Source organism: Phascolarctos cinereus, unplaced genomic scaffold (genome assembly GCF_003287225.1).
Source record: "Phascolarctos cinereus isolate Bilbo 61053 unplaced genomic scaffold, phaCin_HiC Scaffold_2;HRSCAF=192, whole genome shotgun sequence".
In the NCBI taxonomy this organism is placed as follows: domain Eukaryota; kingdom Metazoa; phylum Chordata; class Mammalia; order Diprotodontia; family Phascolarctidae; genus Phascolarctos; species Phascolarctos cinereus.
Genome location: NW_027555625.1, coordinates 242,831,742 through 242,853,197, shown reverse-complemented (window position 1 = coordinate 242,853,197; position 21,456 = coordinate 242,831,742). Strand labels below are relative to the sequence as shown.

Below are 21,456 nucleotides of genomic sequence, written 5' to 3'. Positions count from 1 at the left end.
GTTGGGTTTTAAACATGGGTTTTAATACAATCCAATATATGTTAAGCTGAAAGCCAAGTCCTTTGAAATTTTATTTGATAACTTTTTTAGATGGATATTCCACACATTTAAAAATAACCCATAGGGTCAGTAAAAAGTCTTTTCACACCACCAGAGTCCGAGGTCATGGTCCTGAGACACTTCTCACAACAACTGAACGGATGATTCCATCTGGAAACATCTTCTTGAAACCTTAGCAGCAGACTCTGATTCAGTTTACCATAATGAAGTTAGACTTGCAGTGGGCTTCAATAAAGAAAAATTGTAGGATGAATGAATGAAAGAATGAAACCAGTTTTAAAAAACTACAACCCATCTTACCCTTACCTATGAACTCTGTCACAGGGTCATGTTCTCCTTCTGTTTTAATGGTACCTGCAATGCTATCATTCTCTAGAATGGGAAGAAAGAGCTGCACAAAGTCAGAAGTATAAGGAGGAGCAATCACATCCAAGACCTGTAAAGAGAGAGAAGCCTGAGCATTGCTCCTGGCCCCCTGGCCATCCTCTCACCTCCACATCAATCTTTTCTCTGAAGCCAAATTCCTAAAAATTTTAGCTACAAAGTGAACCAGTCAGCAGGCTACTGCTGTGTTAGTGTCAGTGTTACCAAAAGGGAGCATTTCTGACCTCAGTTACAAAATATCGAATGAGGGAGATGTCAGTGTCCAACTTTTCCAAACACTTTCGAATATAACTGACAACAGGCAGTACGTAACCCCGACTCAGCAGATGAACCATCCTGTCCAGCAGTGTTTTCTTCAATTCAAGCTTGGGGGGAAAAAAGTGGAGATTTAAACAAACTATTTTAAAACAATACTACATTCAAAATTACTATTGCTTTTCAGTTTTTTGAAAGGCCCATTACCTGTTCCATTACATCCAGTTGGGAATGCTCTGTCTCAAACAGTTTAACCAACAATTGCAAGACCTGGGGATGGAGGAGCTGGTGGCAGGTGCTAATCTGAAAAAGATTACCAAAGAACTCATTTCACAATTGTGCTTATTAAAACATTTTACTTTAAAGTAACTGTCACTGTTAATAGCTGTTGAATCGGACCAAGAATACTTGGGAACACCTACTGAATTTCTTCACACCAAGAGGATAGTTCTAATTAACACTATTTGATGAATGATGTCCAATGTATATGGATGTATGTGTAAGGACAACCCACACAAACATAACCCTGCATAACACTGTTAAGCCATACCTCATCTAGTAAGGCCAAATGTACTGGTGTATGATCAGTCTGGAGCTGGAAATAGCGTGGTTCTGACACTGTCCAATCCACCCACTTGAGTACACCCATTGCCACCACTGGAAACCTGCAAAACACATAAACCACCTTCAAAGATCCATCCAAAGCCAAAATTCCTAGGGCTTATGAGGCTAGTTTTATTTAGAAAAATAAGATGGCAATATGAAACAGTATAACTCCTGGATGAACTGATCTTTGAAAGTGGCATAAGTTTTTAGAAGTAAAACTCCCAAGTTCTTTCTTTATGGATGCATGTATCAGAGATGGCAACAAAGGCCTTCCTATTAATGTGAAGTAAGTATGCAAATTATCTACAGATAAATGACTAAGATTCACTTGAAGATCTAAAATGCCAACCATGAAGATTATAAAGATGGGAAAACTTGGCTTTTGCTTACCTGATGCACTGATAAAGTGTACTCAACTCAGCCACTAATTCAGAGGCACCTTTGTTCTCATTGCAACATAAATTGTGAACAGTTTCAACAGCTTTAGATGTTGACTTCAATTCATCTTTATTGATGCTCACTCTCTTGTTCTGAAAATGTAACAAAGTTTGAATGACTGATTTTTGAATATGGCATAATAGTTTTCAGAAATAAACTATTTATACTACTTGAACAAGCATTTATGTGCCAGGCACTGAGTTAGGTGCTAAGAATACAAACAACACATATGTCCCTCAAGAAGCTCACCTTTTAATGGAGGGGGCAAGATACAAGATAAATAAGAGATAATTTCAGGGAGAAGGCAGCAGAAGGAATGGGAAGAAGACGGTGTTCACGAAAAGCCTCTTATTGAAAATAGGATTTGAGTTGAGGCTTGAAGGAAGCCAAGAGGCAGAGGAGGAGTAAAAGCATTCCAAACATGGGGGACACCCAATAAAAAGGCAGGGAGATGGTGTGTCAAGTAGGAGGAACAGTAAGCATACCAGTGTCTGGATGGTAGATTGGTAGAAGATGGTAGAAGGGTAGTAAAGTATAAGAAGTAGAGAAGCACCAGGCTTTAAAGAGGATTTTATTAAGTTGTTAACTACCTAAGCAATTTTGTATAAAAGACACTTTTTCAGAAGACCACCACCAACAGGTTCAAACAATTGTGTTACATTACCTTTTTCCAGGTCTCTACCACACTAGCTGCATAGGCCAATATGTGGATGTACTTGTGTTTATGATCTTGATTGATCTTGGCACCTGGTTTAAAGAGTGACTGCATAAAGAGATCCAAGAAAGCTGGTACCCGGATCTAAAAAGGCAAACATTAAACAATTAACATCCAAGGCTTAGCAGCACTGTGCCCTGCAGAGAAGAGCCCCTAGGTTTGATAGTGATGACAAAATAAATCATATTTATATTCATTTTCACAACAATGAGTTATTACTGAATACTCTGTCATAAAGCCAAATTGTTTTACTTAATTCACTCCCCATATAAGCAAATGGGGAAAGTTTATGGTGTTATTCTTCATAATGCAAAAGTGGAACAGAAACTTGCCAGTTCAACAGGAGGTGGGTCCATGCTTGTAAACATCTTAAACAGAACTGTGATGTCTGCGGGATTCAGAGCTCCTTTTGATAACATGGCACCAAGAGCCTGACAAGCCCTGGGGTATGAAGCAGCTGTGCCTAATGCAAGTGTGATCTGACTTGCATCATGGCCTCTGGATTTAGAAAAAGAAAGAAAACCCCCCAAGTCCGTTGTTAAGAATGATCTTTTTTCTACTTAACCAATATCTGATTTAGAGGTAGAAGGGTATAGGAGATAGAGGGGCAGCCATGGTAGCTAACTGCAACTGGGCCTTCACTGCACTGAGGCAATCTTTTCATTACTCCCTTGTATTCCCTATCTCCCCACAGACGCTACTCCAAACTTCTCTCCTCAAGCCTCCTACCCCTTTCCCCATATTCTCAGCTGAGTACATCACCATTTTAGGAGAAAATGAAAGCCACTGGCCATGAGCTTACCCTCCTTTTCTTGACATTTCCCACTCCTCTTTTACTCCAGCATCTCAAGGCTAATCCTCCTGCATCTTCTTCAGCAGACTGCCCCTTCAATGATCCTCACCCCTCTAAATTTCCAGTCTCTCCCTATCTACTAGTTCCTTTCCTACTGTGTCTTCAAACATGGCAAAAGTCTCCTACACCCTTAAAAAACCTTCATTAAATCCAACCATTCCCTGAAGCTACCATCCTATATCATTTTGCCCTTTCTAATTCAAATTCCTAGAAAAAGCCAACAATTTCTTCCACTTCCTCTTACTTGCTCCTTAACAGCACTTTGTTTTTTATTTTTTGGGTTAGGCAATGGATTAAGTGACTTGCCCAGAGTCACACAGCTAGTAAGTGTTACGTGTCTGAGGCCAGATTTGAACTCAGGTCCTCCTGAATCCAGGGTCAGTGCTCTATCCACTGTGCCACCTAGCTGCCCCCCTTAATAGCACTTTGTAACATGGTTTCCAAATGCCATTGAAAGTGCTCTCTGCAAAGCTGCCAAATCTGATGGGTTTCTGCTGAGTCTTCACCCTGACCTCACTGCAGCATTTGACATTATTGCCCACTCTCTCTTTTGGTTTTCATGACAATACCCTCCTGGTTTCCTACCTGATCACTTCTCAGGCTCTTCTGCTGATTAATCATCCATATCCTGATCTCCAACAGTGGATGAATATTCCCCAAGGCCCATCTATACTCTCTCAATAACCTAATTATCCCCTATGAGTTTATTATCTTTATGAACACGACCCTAACCCAAAACATCTTAAACTCAAGTGTCCAAAACTGAACTCATCTTTCTCCCCAACCCCTTCCACCTCTTCCAAACTTCCCTATTTCTGCTGAAGACACAACTGTTCCACCAGGCTTCTAGATTTGTAACCTGAGCACTATCCTTAACTCCTCATTCACTCTCACCCCACCCTCTTTTTCTACTCATGCAGATACCATTGGGGGTTCTTTAGAGGTGGGATCTGAACTGAGGATTACTCTTTCTAGGAGAACTCTAAGGAAACTTAGAGATTTAGTAATAGAAAGAACACGTTTTGTTTGCTAGTTCAAAATCATGAAAAGATCTTAAAAGGGAAAATTTTGGTAATGTGACAGATCAGACAGAACATGAAAGATATGTATATATATATATTTGATCTTACTTCTCATGAGCAAATCGTTGAACTTCTTGAGCAATTCTACGAACAGCAGAGCCCCCTTGTTCTTCTTGGGCCAATATAGACATCATTGATTGGGCAAAGAGATAAGTATGCTCTCCATGGCATAGCATTTTCTGAAATATTCCAAGTGGAAAATATTAAAAAATTGAGTTCCCATTCTGAAAGCATAACTCAATAACAGTTGCTAGGTAATTAAGCTAGGTAAAATGACCATACCCTTTAACCCATATATTCCATTACTTAGACAGAAAGGTCACATATGCACCAAAATATTCATAGTAGCACTTTATGTGACAGCAAAGAATTAGAAACAAAGTTTGTGTCCACTGATGGGAAATGGCTAAATAAACTGTGGTACATAAAATGTAGAGGAAAATTATGATGGTATAAGTGACAAATAAAAATTCAGAGAAATGTGGGAAGACTTACATCAACAGATGCAGAATAAAGTAAGCAGTACTAGGAAAAAAAAATATATATATATATAAAACGCTACAACAATGTTAACAGAGAAAATATACCTCTCCTCCTCAATCTATAATATGGAATGCTGCATACACTAGTAGACCTGCTCAGCATGTTGATTAATTTTGCTGAACTTAAAATAAAAATCTCTGCTACAAGGGAAGACTTACTGTGGAGGGAAGACAGAGGAAGGATATATTCAGAAATGAAGGTGATGTGAGAACAACACACCAGCATGAGACATTTTAGTCATAAGTCAGTCAATAAATGTTTTTAAGTGCCAGCACTATGCCAGGTACTTGGGGATACAAAAAGAGGAAAAAGATAGTTCCTGCTCTCAAGGAGCTTGCAGTCTAATGGACAGTGTGTGAATTTGTTTTGCTTAACTATATTTATTTGTTACAAGGGAAAGCTTTTATTTTGGCAGGTGAGGAAGCTGGAGAACTGGGAGAGGAAATCTGGGGAGGTGGAGTAGGAAGGTAGTGATAATGATACAAAAAAATTAATAAAGGAGCATCAAGGAAACATTTAAAAAATACACTGAAAAGAGTAGGACACAGATAAGCAGGCCACCTTGGTACTAACAGGTTAAATTTAATACAAACTTTAAAATGACAAACTACTCAATATTTAAGAGTTCATGTTCTTTTTTTGTTCTTTGTATAAAGAAATGCTCATAATAAAAATATTTTTAAGGCACCAATAATACAAACAGAAAAGGTGAGATACGGAAATAAAAGTATCCAGAATCTCTGGATGCTATGTTAACAGCAATATCTCTCATAATTTTTTTGATCTATAGTTATGTAATGGGTTATTTTGAAAGTTTTAAGATACATGGGCCTTATTATTTCAACCCCCCCACCCCAGCTCCTTGAGCCAGAACTTACGGCAAACTCCGGGAGATTTTTTTCAAGGTTTTCTTCCCCTCCATCTAAAATTGTAGCCAGTGAAGTACGGAGCACTCGAGAAAAGACTTCTAATTGCTGGCAAGCTGTGGATACACTAGTTATCTCTCCTTGATATCCTGCATCAGAGATAAGCTACAATGCAAAAATGAATGAAGGTCAAAATTTTCACCATATCTCAGTCATTTCACAGAAAATTGGCTCTTGGGAAATGTGGTGCAACAGAAACAATACACAAGAGTGAGAAAACCTGGGTTCCAATCCTGGTTCTTGGCACTGTGGCTCCAGTCAAGTGAGACTACCACTCTATACCTGAGCCCCCTCATCTATAAAATGTCTGACTCCAACTAGATGACCTCTAAGGTTACAACTACCTCTAAAATTCAGAGTCATTAAATAAATAGCATCTGAATAATTATAAGATTAAAGGGGATGTTAAAAATTGTGACACTGTTCGTGTCCTCAAGGAGCTGTCCAACCTAGTATGACAAATACACAAAAAAATTAAATATATCAATAAAACAACAAAAGGAATGCTACAAAGTGAGAGACTTATCGAATTAGAGCTAAGATGGTTCTTAGAAATTAGGGGACCCTTGGTCAATACAATTCATTTCCTAATGTATTAAAAAAAAAATAAACCGATTAAAAAAACCACAAACACATCCTTAACAAGATACCTATGGCATTTTACAATCTTCAAAGTCCTTTTGTTTATCTCATTTTATAATTACAGCAACCTTACAGGGTTGGCAGGGTGGGTGGTATTATTGCCATTTTTATAGATGAGGGAAATATGGATATCCCTGAAACCATGGATTGAAAATAAACAAATAAAACTCAAAAAACTTTATGAATATAATAACGATGCTTCATCCTTCCTATATCAGAGTTTAAGCTGTACAAGAAATTAAGTATGAAAACTGACTGGAAATTAATATAAATAAAAATATTTCTAAGTAGGGAGAATATTCACATTCTCTTATCTTTTTATTCCAGTTTTTTTTGTCTGTATGTGTGTGTTTTTGTTTTTATTTTGGCTAGGCAATGGGGTTAAGTGACTTGCCTAGGGTCACACAGTGAGCGTTATGTGTCTGAGGCTGGATTTGAACTCAGATCCTCCTAAATCCAGGGCTGGTGCTCAATCCACTGAGCCTCCTAGCTGCCCCATTCTAGTGTTTCTTTAGAACACTAGAGGCAACTAACTGGTAGAGTAGTAGATAAAGCAATGAGGCTAGGAAGACCTAAATTCAAATCCAGCTTCAGACACTTATTATCTGTGTGATCCGGCTAAGTCACTTAAATTTTGTTTACTTCAGTTTTCTTAACTGTAAAATAGGGATGATAATATCATAACTTGAAGTACTGTTGTGAGGATCAAATGAGATAATAATTATGCCTGGCTCATAGTAGGTACTATAAAAATGCTTATTCTCCCTCCCTCCCTGCTCCCAAACTTACCTTAACAGTGAAATTAAGCATAAGACAATCTGGATGTGCTTCAGCTAATTTATAGAACAGATCCCTCCAAGTAGTATGGGCAATCATTTGTTCTAGCCATGCTGGGGTCTGTAAAACAAACAAACAAACAAACAAAAGCAAAGCAAAACAAAACAGACAAAAAAAAAACACTAGGCAAAATAAGGATGTCAATCACAATACCACATACTGAGGTTTTCTTCCAAGGTCCAATACAAATCCCTCATTTTATAGGTGAGAGAACTAAGGCCCAGAGACTAGTATTTAAGATCAGAGCTGGGACCTGAACCCAGTTTCTTGCCTTTTTTATCGTACCACACTGTGGAAGGTTTAACTCAACAGAATCCAAATAGAACAAGTTTTACAGGAAGGGATGTAGGAATTATATATGTGATCAGAGCGTGTGTTTGTGTGTATGTGTGTGTGTGTGCACGAATACGAGAGAAAAAAGATCATGCAAAGCAATGTGAGAACTTCCAGGGGACCGAAGAGATCTTCCTTACCTCACCTTCTTCAGTAAAGATAGAATCTGCTTTTCGAGGGTCAAAGTGTTTGATCAATAAACTCTTCAAATGATTTTCCACAGTTTCCTGAACCTGAACTGGCTCAACACCTTAAAAGAACCAGAAGATAATTAGACAGAAAATAGCAACCTCAAGACGGCCTACAGACTAGTCTATAAAAAAATTTTTCAATTCAACTAATGAGTCATTTAGGTATAGTATACAGTTTTGGACCTGGGAGTCAAGCTATCTGGTTTAAATCCTACCTTACCAGCTCACAGTGAGACAGTAAGCAAATCACAACTTCTCAAAGCCTGTTTCTTCATTTGTAAAAAGGGGTAATAATACTTGCACTAACCTACCTCATTTTGTAAACACTTAAAGCATTGTTAGCCTTAAAGAGCAATACAAATACTAGTATAATTACTAATAACTAGTTAATAACTGAATTTTGATTTGCACACAAAATGGGAAGCACAAAAGAATGAGGGTTCCTTTACTCTTCTGGAAGTTGAAAGGATAGTCTGAAGGCTGATTCTGAAGGGGTTTCACTGCCATCTCTGGCTTCATTCTCCAGGTGCCAGGATGGTATGGTAGAGGGTCTATTCCAAGGGGGCCTTTAAGTCAACATAAATCAAAAGGCTCAGTGCACCAATGCTATGGGGGAGGGGTATGTGTGGAGAGAAGGACTGGGACTTTGCTTCTGGACACACACACACACACACACACACACACACACACACACACACATACACCCCCCCCCCACACACACACCCAGGAGCTGGGTGCCTGCACTATATTTCTTTGGTGTATGCTTCACCCCTCTTGGAATATAGTTTCAGGATGAGCCTGAAGCATGAGTTCAACACAGCCCCTAGACTCCTTCATCATCACCTTATTCTTTCTAATCCATATGTGTCTCAGAATTTTAAGGGACTCTGCGCTCACAGGAGTCAGAGACAATGAGGGTGAACACTGACCCTGTGCTCAGTTATGAAAGAACACTAAAAGGTATGGATCCCTATCAATTAGTCATTTATCAGATAGTATGATGGGCAACTTCCCAGTTTTTGCTCATTTTATCCCTGTGATTCAGAGGCAGTAACTGCTGAGACAAAAGTATTCTTTCCCTGTGAACTCTCATGACCCTATCATCCCTACCTATCTCAGCTCTTCTCTCCAGAGTATAAGTCCTCCTCAACTCTACGTGTTCCACTAAGGGTCTGCAAACCCCACTCTATCATTAACAAACTTATTTTATCCTAGATTATTTCACATCCAAAGAAAACTGGCTGTCCCCAGAAGCTGACCATCATCTCGAGTACTAGCTGCTTTTTCCTTTATGCCCACTCCCACCAACCAAAAGAACAAGTAGGCACACCTTGCTCCCCATTCCCACCTCCAAACTTTCCTTTTGCTGTCACTACTCAGCAACTTCTTTGAGGATTCATTCCATCCATTTTTATCACCCAGTCCAAATCTTTATCACAGTCATTTACTGGTCATCCTTCCTCCTCAAAGGGTGACTCACAGTTGTTCTCTCTGTCCAAAACATGGTCCATGTAATTCTCAGGGAGCTCAATAATGTGCTGATGCCCACTTCAAACACGCTGGCATTCTCAGTCCATTAGTCTCAACTCTCATGACCTTCACCTTCACTCTATCTTAGCCACACACAAGAGTAGCCTTGATCATAACTATTCTTTCTCATGTGAAATTCTTCTTTTTGACCCGCTCTCCCTTTGCCTTACATCTCCCAAACCTATTCTCCATCCTCAGTATGGTATACCCTGATGTACTCTTCCACGTTTATCACCCCTGCTCTGGCCTCACTTCCTCCTGTCTCAGTCTTGACCCTCTGGTTGGCTCCCTTTGAATCCCTTGCCATTTTCCCCCTGCTCAGTGCCGGTCACATCTTGCCAAACTCCATCTCTAGATAGCTTCCACCATTGTCCTTCTCTGTTCCCAATTAGGAACTGCTAAACCCTGCTGAAGAAGGTCATACAACCATGCTATATGGGTTCAGTAAAAATTAATGTTATTACTCCTTAACTGTGCCCAGTTGACCACGCAGAGTCAGCAGCTATTCCAAACCTATTCTTCTCTCCTCAAAACAACTCTCCTACTCTGTAGAGGGCCTTCCTTACTTTCTACTCTTCTTCAAAAAGAGTCCATCTGTTATGGGCTTCTGCTTCTTCTGTAATCCATATCTTAAAAGTCCTCTATCCCCCCTCATTCTCTTATCACTTGCTCCTGTCTTGGGAAAAGTCCCTGTACTTCTCCCTCCTAAAGCCAAACCCTCTATTTGTCCTCTTCAATCTCTTCTTCACCTTCTTTTCTGGGAGCTTCATCCCAAGATCATTCTCTCATTTTCAATCTCTTCTTATCCACAGCTCAAAGTGCTTAGGAAATGGCTGTTGAATTGAACTACGGATTGGTAGTATTTGATCATATCCTAATTGAGGCAAAACTCTCAGTAAAGAAATTCCAAGTGCCAGATAAACACCTGGGTCTGTGATTTCTAAGTGGCTCTGTCCCCTCTTCTGTTATGTTAGGAAGTTGGAGAGATTAAGGAATAATTTGGTTATAAATCCACCAGAAGTGCAGGAGATTTGTACCCTGCTGGTACATGGGTTTTGAGAATGGCTTTAATACTGGACTCCTTTTCTTGTTATTTACACTGTTTCATGTCTTAATTTTTTAAATTTTAAACAAAATATGCTCCACATAGCCTCCATAATTCTACTACATGGTAAAATTCAATGATAATCTGGTTTACAGGCTATCAGGAAACCTGGGCTATTAAATCAAAGATAAATATCAAGCTGCAAGAGATAAGAAATTCAATTCTTACTTATATAAACCTCAAAACCCCCAAAGTTAAAAGGGGTATATTTCATTCTGTAATTATCAGTAATATATCAAACCACAATTCTGTTTTCTAAAGAAAAACCAACAAACAAGCCTAGTCAGTTTAGACCCATTATTCCATTCTCCTAGGTACCTGTCTGAATGAGCCACTCAGCCAAAAGGTTTACAGTCTGGGCCACAGCAGTATAGTTCTCTGATAATAGTTGGATTACATTCTCTGGAGATCCTCCTGCCTGAAAATACCTGGAAAGGTTGAAAAATGATCAGTTATGTTGTAGGTAATGTAGAAAAGCTAACAGGTTAGGAAGAAGATACAGCTAGGCTATCTCAATGACTTTGGGCAACAACTTTTACCTCTTTGGGCCTCAGTTCCTTCATCTATGGCCAGCCAGGTGGCTCAGCGCATAGAGCTCCAGACCTGGAGTCTGGAAAACCCATCTTCCTGAGTTCAAATCTGGCCTTAGACACTTAGCAGCTGTGTGACCCTGGGAAAATCACTTAACCTTGTTTGCCTCAATTTCCTCATCTGTAAAATTAGATGGAAATGACAAACCACTACAGTATCTTTGCCAAGAAAATCCCAAATGAGGTCACGAAGAGTCAGACACAACTAAAAAATGACAATTCCTCAACTATGTGACAAAGGGATGGGGGTACATAACCCTCTTAAAGTCCTGTTTGGCTCTAAATTCTGTAATCCCATGATTTGAAATGACTGTATTTCTAAGATATCCCCTTCTGTGTTTCCCAACACAAATCAGAATCTTTTCCTTTTACCTTTTGAGTGTGTTGAATATGGAAGGTTCCATTATATAATCCCGGGTGGAAAATTTGTGCAAACATTCTTGCTGGACTTCTGCATCATCTTCTCCTTCTCCATAATCATCGTCCTGCTATTATTAAATCCATAGTCAGACAGCATTTAAACTTTTTAGATTGTAAATATCTTTTTCAACTACTGAAAACATTCAATAGATCAGACTTGTCATCTAGCTCTTTCCCAAAAGAGGGACATATAAAGACTTAACAAATGAAAAGAAACTTTAGAAACTTTCAAGGCTAATCACACAAAAATTCTTCACTGATTACCCAAAACGTACCCAGAACTCTGCTGGGTGTTGTGCTTGGTTTAAGAAAAGGATATGTCACCCACAGGCTTGCAATTTAGTTGGAGAGACAAACTATTCATGTTTGCAAATCCCGTTTTCTATTTTTACCTTAGTGTTGCAAAAGTTCTGAGAAGTGTGACTTTAATAAGAAATGTCATAGTCAGGGAAGGCTTTAAGGGTGGGTGTTAAAATAAGATGGGTTGAATAATTAATTATTCAATAAATATTTACTAAGCATCCACTATATATACAAGGCACTGTGCTAGACTCTAAAAATACAGATATAATAAATAACAATCTCAGTTCTCCAGAAGCTTATAATCTAGTTGGGGAATAAGACAAATGCAGTAAGGACTAACAATTTTTAAGCATGAAAATGATTAATTGCACAGGAGAGGTTCAGGGTTAATGTACAGAAATTTAAGAAGAAAGCAATCACTTTGGGGTAGAAATACAAAGTCTAAGCAGAAGTCATGAAATTTTGTTTTTTTAGACAACTGGGGTTAAGTGACTTGCCCAGGGTCACACAGCTAGTGTCACAGAAGTCATGAATGATGGTCCTTGAAGGAAAAATATTTCAATAGATAGAAAAAAATGATAGGGCTCTTGTAAGAGGCTCAAGCCTCACCTCACTCCAGGATTTCAGGGATAGTTTTCCTCTCCACCAAAATACCTGCCTTTCTTTATGTTCGAGGGACTTCTATACATATATATATATGCTGATATCCCCACAAACACCCTTGGCCTAGTAATTCATCAACCTCCTAAGCTCTATGAACCATATACCTTCTTTCCCCCTCAGGTACAAACAGCGATGGTTATACTCTTGATCCTACTATTATATGTAATGTATAAAAAGTTCCAGAGACACAGTATCTGAGTAATTGTTTTATCTATTATGCTAGCATAAAATTAATAAAAGAGGTCAGTGGCACTCTTAAATGCCAAAGACCCCTCATGGAACCTACTCAATGCTTATATGCCATTGGAAGAGTGGGTGTTCCTGAAGGTGGCAATCAATTCTGACTGGCTGATAATTAATGAGAAGAATATTATAATGAGAGGTAGAACTATCCTAATGAGGGGCTGTTCCCCAGCCTTGGACAATCTAGAGAAAGGATACCCCCCTACCCAAGACTGAGTAGAACACCATTTGGGTGGGATCTGAACAAGATCTAAGAGAAAGTTAATCCAATCTCATTATCAGCAATATCCTTCAGATGCTGACTTGACCCAATAGAGATTGAGGAGCTAGGAAGGGAGAAAATCCTGGATCTCCCTAATAATTGGTTACTTAATAATCATTTCTCTAAGCATTCTATTTCTGTGACCAAGAACTCTTAAATTATTTATTTGATTGAAATCTCTTACTCCTTCCAACTTTTTCTGTGCTTCACTCCTTTAAAATTGATTATTCGTCTTTACTGTGACCTCCAATCCTGCCTTGTAACTTGGAATGCTCTCAGGCCATCACACCTGTTCTCGCTTTACTCTTCTCCTTTCCCAATCATGATCCTACGGTCATGGATTCAACAATACAATGTCCTCTTCCTGGAACCTCTTACTTTTCATGTCCTTTCAGCACTCATACATAATTTGTCAAACCCCAGACCTAGATTATCCTTACTATTTAATTTCTCTGATCTTATTTATTGCTAAATAGTGTTGAAGGAAGCCATGCAATTATGCTGACCATATTTGTTATTTAAACTTAGTTGGGCCCTCACTGTAGAAAAGTAATCCATTTACTCTTCCCTAAGCAAATCTTTATCTTTCCACAGTGGATGTCAAACATTTTTTCTCCTAAAACTTCACAAAAACTATCCTTTGCTTGATACTTTATTGAGAGAATGGAGCTCATCTGCCATGAGCTTCCTCTTCTACATGTCAAAATCTCTTGATATTCCCCAACCTTTCCTCCTTTTCTCTAATATCTGATAAAAAGGTAGCAGGTAGCAGTTCTTGCCAAGGGCAATCCCTCTACTATCCTATTCCACTGGCAGCCTGCCACAGTAATCACGCTCCATTTAATTTCCAATCTCTCTATCTATTGGCTCCTTTTTTACCCCCTACAAACATGCTTGCTCATGTCTCGGTCACCTTTTTTTTTTACTTTAAATTTTTTTTATTATTCCAGACTTAAAAAAATAGCAATAAGTATTCTCCTATACTGAACAGAAAAAGAGGACTGTATGGAAATGGTGAATCTCCACAGCTTTTTAAAAAAACTATGTAACAAATTTGGTACATCAGTTCCAAAGCTGCTTTACTTGTCTTTTTTTTCCCCTGAACTATCTTTTGTTTTATTCTGTGCATTAAAAAATACTTCATCAATGCCCTTTCTTTCCTGTGCCACTGCTTTCACTACTACCTGTTCCCCAACACTGAACAAATAAATGTAGTCAAGCAATACAAACACCTACATCAGCCATATTCAAAAATGTGTCCCATTTTGTGACTGGAGACTAACATCTTTCGGTCAGGAAGTGGGAAGCATGCCTGGCTCCTTGCAGGTCCTCTTCTGTGGTCACTGCACTGATCAAAGTTAAGTCTAAGTTGTTTTTCTTTTCAATGCTGCAGTCAATGAATAAAATATTCTCATGCCACCCTCCCCCCAACTCCATGCCTTTCCTGAGAGGACAGTACCATTTTGTTTTTTATTTCTGTATCTTTAAACAGTGCTTTCATTAATAAATGCTTCTTGAGTGAATTAAAACACTGAAAGAAGGCCTGAAGTGCAAGCAATTAATAAATGTTCTATATCTAATCCATTGTTGGTGATGCTGTGAAATGATTCAGCTATTCTGAACAGCAATTTGGAATTATTACAAAAAAATTACTAACCTGTTCAATATTCTTTGACACAGGTATACCTACTACTATGACTATACTCCAAAGACATAAAAAAAGAAAAGGATAAAAATTTTTTTTAGCAGTTTTATTCATTATAGCCCAAAACTGGAAGGTAAAGGGGGTGCCCACCTATTTGGGAATGGCTAAACAAATTATGATTTATGATTATACTGGAATATTATTGTGTCATAAAAAAGACAAAATGGATAGCTTTGGGAACACCTCTAATAAAAGACACAGAACGAAATAAAATTTATACAATGACAACACAATAAAGAAAATCAACTTTGAAAAACTTTAGAACTCTGATCAATGCAATGATAAACTTGAGGACTAAAGAAGAAACATGTCACCCACCTCCTTCTAGAGCAGCACTTCTTAAACTGTGAATCAAGCGACCCACAGTTCAATTTAAGAAGTGCTGAAGGGGTTGAGAGTGGAAAAAATTTAAGAAGCCCTATTCTAGAGAAGTAATGCACTTAAAATGAAGAATGAAACATCCATTTTAAGATGTGGCCAGTTTGGGAATCTGTTTTGCTGAGCTATACAGATTTGTTATGAGGATTTTAAAAAAACAAACAACTTTTTAGTGGTGGGAAATAAATCCTTGCAATATATATGTATACACATACACACACACACGACAAAATAAAGCTTTAAACTAAAAATACTGGGGGAGGGAGACACTGTCTAAACTCATAGGAAATAAAATCCAACAAAAGAAGCTAAAGTTTAAGCAACAAGCAAGAGGAACTAGAGGGCCCTAATACAAAAACATAATTTTAACTCCACAGACATCACTAAAACTTGGGAGGATGAGGTTCTGGAATGGCACACTTTATTTTTAAAAGAAACAAAGACAGAATAAGTAAAGGTAGGTCAAGTGGGGTAGTACTATAGTACTTGGGAGTCAGGAAGACTTGAGTTTGAATACTGCTTCGGATATTTGTTTTCTATGTGACTGTGGGAAAGTCATTAACTCTCTCTCAGTCTTAGTTCTTTATATGTAAAATGGGAATAATTATAATAATTATTACTATATATACATACACACACACATATCTCTTTGCAAATCTTAAAGCAATATCATCATTATCATCATCACCCTCCTTTCCTCCAATGAAACCAAAAATTAAAGGAGATGTGGTGGAGAGCATTTAGGTTAAGGCAAAGGGAGAGAGAGACAGAAGCAATCTTAATAGAAATAGAAATAAATAGAAAGAAGAAAAAGATTAGGGGTTAAGAAAACAGAACCAAAATGGTTAATAGGGAGCTGATACTCAAAATAATGAAAGGAAAAACATAGTAAGAGAGTACTTAACTGCCTTTGATGAATTCAAGTCATCTGGCCCAAATGAACTATACCTTTAGGTAATAAAGAGATCACAGACATGAGTGCTAAACCAGTCAGCGATACATCAAAAATCATGGACAATAGGGAAGGTACTATGAGATGAGAGAAGGGTGTATGTCCCATTTTTTTTAAAGCAAAGATAATGTGATCTGCAAAATATTGATCAGTGACCCTGATTTCAATTTCTGTCAAAATTCTAAACTGAATTATTAATGAGATGGTCATTGAATACCTACATAAGGGTTGAGAACAGAAAACCACCACAGTTTCATCAAGAATAATCACATGAGACAAATCCTATTTTCTTTTTTGAAAGGGTTACTAAGATAATAGGTCAGGAAATGCGGTAGATACAGTTTGCCTAGATTTTAGCTAAGTACTTGAGAAAAAGTATCTCTTGCAATTACATACAGAGTAATTAAATGGATTTGGAACTCACTCAACAGTCACATTCAAGGAATAGAATCCTAACGATTCTATGACAAAATGGAAGTGGCTCTCCAGTATGGTACCTCAGGGACTGTGCGTGGCCCCGTACCACTTAAATGACTTGGATAGAGAAAAAGACGATGCATCTATCAGATTTGAGGATGATATAAAACTAGGAGGACAGTCAGGAAACAAAAGAATCTAGACAAGCTACAAAATTGAGTCAATTCTAACATGATGAAATTTAATAGGAATATATGTAAAGTCTTATCCTTGATTCAAGACATTGATCATTTAAATACAGGACGAGGGGAAAAACATTTGGATCATAATTCATCTGAAAAAGATCTATGGGTTTTAGAGAATTCCAAACTCAAAATGAGTCAATATATGATAAAGCAGGCAAGAAAAATAATATAGTCTTGGGATATGCTAAGAGAGGCAGAGTTTCCCATGATAGTCCTATTGTTACTGTCCTGGTCAGACAACACTGAGGTGTGTTTTCAGTTCTGGACCTGAAATTTAAGTAGGACATTGATAAGTTGGAAATTATCAAAGAAAATGAAGAGCTTTCAATCTGTCACATATGGGGACCAATTAAAAAAACCGAGATGTTTAGCTCAGAGAAGGAAGGGCTACATGACAGTAGACTTTAATGCATGCCAAGAAAAGTTATGCAGAGAAGGCAGGCCATTTTGCTGGAATCTAATTTTTTGTTAGGTAATCCATTTTGCTGGAATATCATATGCGAAGGAGAACAAGGTGAAATAAGGCAGAAATGATATTTTGAAAGCAGATTATAAAGCACCTTGAGTGCCAGACTAATGATGCTGCATTTTATTTGGTACACCATTGCAGTCTCTGAGGATTTCTGGGAGGAGATGTAATATAATCAGACCTGTGTATCAGGAACATTGTTCTGCAAGTAGTGTGAAAGGATGGACTCTACTACGGAACAGACTGAAGGCTGAGCAATCACTTAGGAGGCTATAATGACAGCCTAAGTCAGAGATGATAAAGTCTTGAATTAGGATGGTGGGCAGTAGGAATGGGAAGGAGGGAGTAAATGTGAAAGATTTTTAGAAGGGGAATCTGCAGCAGTTGGCAACCACTGGTTATGGGAGAATAGCTGCACCATTAACAGACATTGGGAACTTAGGAAGAATGGCATGTTTTAGAGAAATGCTTCTCAAAGTGTGGTCTGGGGATTCCTTGAAGGTCTTCATGAAGTCAACACTATTTTCATAATAATGCTAAGACATTTTAATTTCTAATACAGTAAATTCAAAAAATATACCCCATAGGGGCAGCAAGGCGGGGCAGTGGATAGAGCTCTGGCCTTGGAGTCAGGAGGACCTGAGTTCAAATCCAGCCTCAGATAAGTGACACTAGCTGTGTGACCTTGGGTAAGGCATTTAACCCCACTGCCTCACCCCCCCCCAACAATATATATATCTATATATCTATATCTATATATCTCATATAAGCAAAAGCTATTTGGAGTTCCTCAATTTTTTTCAGTGTAAAGGGGTCCTGAGATCAAAATTTTGAGAACTGCTATTTTAGAGCAGGACTTCTTAAACTTCTTCCACTCATGACCCCTTTTTGCCAGAGAAATTTTTATGCGATCCTGGGCATATAGGTATGTAAAACAGGTATACAGATTAAACATTTATTGATAAATCATAAACAAATTTATTTTAAAGGAATTCTTTGGTATATAGATAATTTCACCATTTATTAAAGATGAAAGCAAATAAGTACACTAATGAGATGGATGTGCTTGTTTATTTTTACATAAAGAATTAAAACTTGGCAGAATATCTGATATTGCAGGACACAGAGGATCTTAAACGGTTTTCAGACTGATCAATATTTTGATTTTATAATCATCAATGCTAAGAACATTGCTTTGTATAAATATGTAATGCAAAATGGCAAAGTACGTTTAGGACCATTTCAGAAATTGTTGGAAATTCAGTCCTACCCCCAACCAAAATTCATTTAATGATTTTATCTGTACAGTAAAAACGCTGCAATTCATACCATATAATAGTCTCAAATCTGAGCTGATGTGTTTCTGGCAGCTTTCGTTGGCATTTCATGGCCAGAACCAAGGCTGCAGTGAAGTTGTGGGAAAGGGCTGCCAGAAACACCTCGGATTCATTATGCATTTGATTTTGAATTAATTTTTGGTCGTTGCGTGTTCAGAAACCTTTTACTGTTGTCAAATTTTTCACAAGCCCCACATTCAGTTATGCAACCCTATTTGGGGTCTTGACTCAGTTTAAGAAGAGCTGTTTTAGAGGAAAGATGCTAGAGATCGCTCAACTACAGTCGTCAGTGGGCACGTAGAAGTTAGAACGTATATTCTGAATAAACAAAGAAGAATCAAAGTTTAAAGCAATACAGAGTGAGTAGCAATCTAAAAAAGCACATCTAAAGTTACCCGAATACAAGTTTTAATCATTGGTCTTTTCCTTTCTAAAGTCTTCTCTGGGAGTTAAATTTCTTTTGAAAGAAACATTCTCAGGACATGGAAGGGTTGCACACTAACACCTCTGACAAGAACATGTTTAGGTTTACCTTGGTGCTGTGGAAAAAGGATTTACTGCCAAAGATCTGGGGTAAATAACAATTTCCCACTATACTTCCTGTAAGTAAATGTACTTTAAAAGATCTATGATTTTTATCAGTGTAGGTACTTCTTCCTCAGCAGCATCTCTATGGTTTTCAGGAGTTGCTGTGGTCAAGAAATTCATCAAATAATGGCTAACCTTCTAGTGAGGAATCTCTCTAAATTTAAAATTATCATCACCGGCCCATCTTGTTAAGCCCAGCCAGGGTTTTACACTTTCCCTGCACAGCCAGAAAGAGGCATTAGAGTAGAACTTTAGTGAAAGATAGGATACAACTTGCGTGCTAATTATGAATCAGTACAACATTTAATAATAGTTGTCTGAATGAATAAGTCAATCAAAGAAAGGTCAGACTATTACATCTGAAACCTTCCCCCCTTTTTACGGTTTTCAAATCAAACACTTGTTCGCTACATGTAAGGCCCTATGACTCGTCTGAGGAATACAACTATCTTCTTCCTTAAATACAAAACCAAATCAAAATCATCTTTAATCCACCCTTTTCACCTGGAAGTAGTGTGAAGGATGGACTGTACCAGGGAAGAGACCTGTCCTGAAGTGGAAGAGGTGTTTCAACAAACAGTAGAATGTAAGTTCCCTGTGTGCAAAGGCCTGTTTAATTTTTGTGCCTGTATCCCCAGATACTATGCCTGGCAATAAAGATGCTTAATAAATATTTGTTGAATTGAAGCGAAATATTTATTAAGCACCCACTCTGCAGAGCACTGAGGGGGTTAAAAGGTTTTAGAAGAGACAATTCCTGTTCTTACGGGGCTTATAGGTGGGGATAAAACACATACACAATACTGCATAAGTGAATTAGTTGTTGTTCAGTCCTGTCTGACTCTTCAAGACCTCATGGACCACACTGTCCATGGGATTTTCTTGGCAAAGATACCAGAGTGGTTTGCCATTTCCTTCTCCAGTTGATTAAGGCAAACAGGGTTAACTGACTTGCCCAGGGTCACATAGCTAGTAAGTGTCTGAGACTGGACTTGTACTTGGGTTTTCCCGACTACAGGCCCAGCACTCTATCCACTGAGCTACCTGGCTGCCTCCCAAATGCATTACCGAGATAAACAAAGTGCTACCTGATGAAGAGAAAGGCCACTACGAGGGATAAGGGAAGGATTCATGAAGAAAGTGGCATTTGGATTGGCTTTTAAAGGTTGGCCAGCAATTCCACCAAAGGACAAGAGAACATTCCAAGCCCGTGATACACCATCCAGCAAAGAGGCAGAAAAATGGCAGGTAATGCGCAGGGTGAGAGAGAAGTTTAGTTATGTGGCTGGAAAAACTGTGCTGGGGAGAGAGAAAAGCCTGGGAAGGTAGAAGGTAGGAGGATCTGGCCAACCGTGGAGGCTTTATCAGGATTCTGATCACTTGAGAATAGGAAGGTGAAGCCGACAGGAAGACAGCGAAGATTTCTGAGGTAAGACAGTTAGAAATTTGCAATCAAGTGCTGGTAAACAACGTGTCGCACACACACACAAACACTGAGACACAGAGACGTTGGGGCCTACACACAAAACCCCCCGGACTCTCCCCCTCCGCGCCCACACCGCTGGGGGTCTCTAGGCCCCGAGCCTGGAGCCTCCTCCAGGCGCCTCGGCCGCGCCCCAGGGGTAGCATGCCCGGGTGCCCCGGCCCGGGTACCGGAGAAGAACGGAGACGGGACAATGGGGAGCTCTCAATGGCCGCGCCTGGGCGTCCTTTTACCTGGGCGCCGTCGGCATCTTCTCCCCACTCAGCAGCGCTCCCGAAGTAGTCTTCGTCCATGACTGAAGCGACACCCGCTGGAGAGGCCACCACAGACGCCCAAAGGCCACAGGCAGCCCGAAGCGAATCTGACTACTAGGTTACAATACTCACTCCCGTTTGCGCCTGCGCTTGCGCCTGCGCGCTGGTTCCTAGCTTGAGGCGTTTCTCAGCGGAGGCACGCCCCCTGTTGGACCGCAACCACTCACTAAAGCTGCGTGGAATAGTGGGGGTGGGGGCGGGGTGTGCTATCACTGAACGCTCCCAGGAAATGTCTCCAGCAGGCTTCCGTCCTTTTTCCTTTTTAGTGCTCTTGTGCTGTTTAAATAACCCGGGGACCGCGACCGAAGTCTTACGTGGTCAGTAACTTGAGTGTTTCGCTATTTGTTGTTTCCGGGCCTCTTGTGGTCGGAGGCCAGCAGTGGACTGCGGTACTGAGGCCATAGCCTCCTCGGTGCCCCATACACCCCCCCACCCTCCCCGGGGCTCCCCCCCGCCGGGCTCGCGCATTCTCCTCTTTCCCCCACCCCTCCCCGCAGGGAACAAATGTGAGTGTGAGTTTGTGTGAGAATGTGTGTGTGTTTTTCAAATGTATTGGTAAAGAAGCAGGCATTTCCTAGACATTAAAA

General features: G+C 39.3%; 1 protein-coding gene across 2 annotated transcripts; it reads right to left on the bottom strand.

Annotated features, from left to right (window-relative positions):
* Nucleotides 1–41: 41 nt before the first annotated feature.
* NELFCD (negative elongation factor complex member C/D) lies at nucleotides 42–20,967 on the bottom strand. 2 transcript variants are annotated; one of them, XM_020981471.2, is made up of 15 exons: nucleotides 20,789–20,967; nucleotides 11,463–11,575; nucleotides 10,819–10,928; nucleotides 7,815–7,924; nucleotides 7,294–7,401; nucleotides 5,815–5,967; nucleotides 4,442–4,572; nucleotides 2,791–2,956; nucleotides 2,408–2,542; nucleotides 1,696–1,835; nucleotides 1,250–1,364; nucleotides 907–1,002; nucleotides 669–809; nucleotides 367–496; nucleotides 42–285 (listed from the first exon to the last, which is right to left on the bottom strand). In XM_020981471.2, exons 1-15 carry the CDS (start codon nucleotides 20,846–20,848, stop codon nucleotides 251–253), a joined length of 1,743 nt encoding a protein of 580 aa, XP_020837130.1. In that variant the 5' UTR covers nucleotides 20,849–20,967; the 3' UTR covers nucleotides 42–250. The 2 variants fall into 2 exon arrangements, with proteins under 2 accessions (XP_020837130.1, XP_020837129.1); XM_020981470.2 differs by having other exon boundaries at nucleotides 11,463–11,578; nucleotides 20,789–20,966.
* Nucleotides 20,968–21,456: the final 489 nt, after the last annotated feature.

Coding starts and splice junctions, on each gene's coding strand:
- NELFCD (XM_020981470.2), bottom strand. CDS start 20,848: ATGGACGAAGACTACTTCGGGAGCGCTGCTGAGTGGGGAGAAGATGCC. Junction 2,543..2,790: donor ACCCACCTCCTGTTGAACTG/GCAAGTTTCTGT, acceptor TTGCCTTTTTAG/ATCCGGGTACCAGCTTTCTT. Junction 810..906: donor AACTGGATGTAATGGAACAG/GTAATGGGCCTT, acceptor TTTCCCCCCAAG/CTTGAATTGAAGAAAACACT.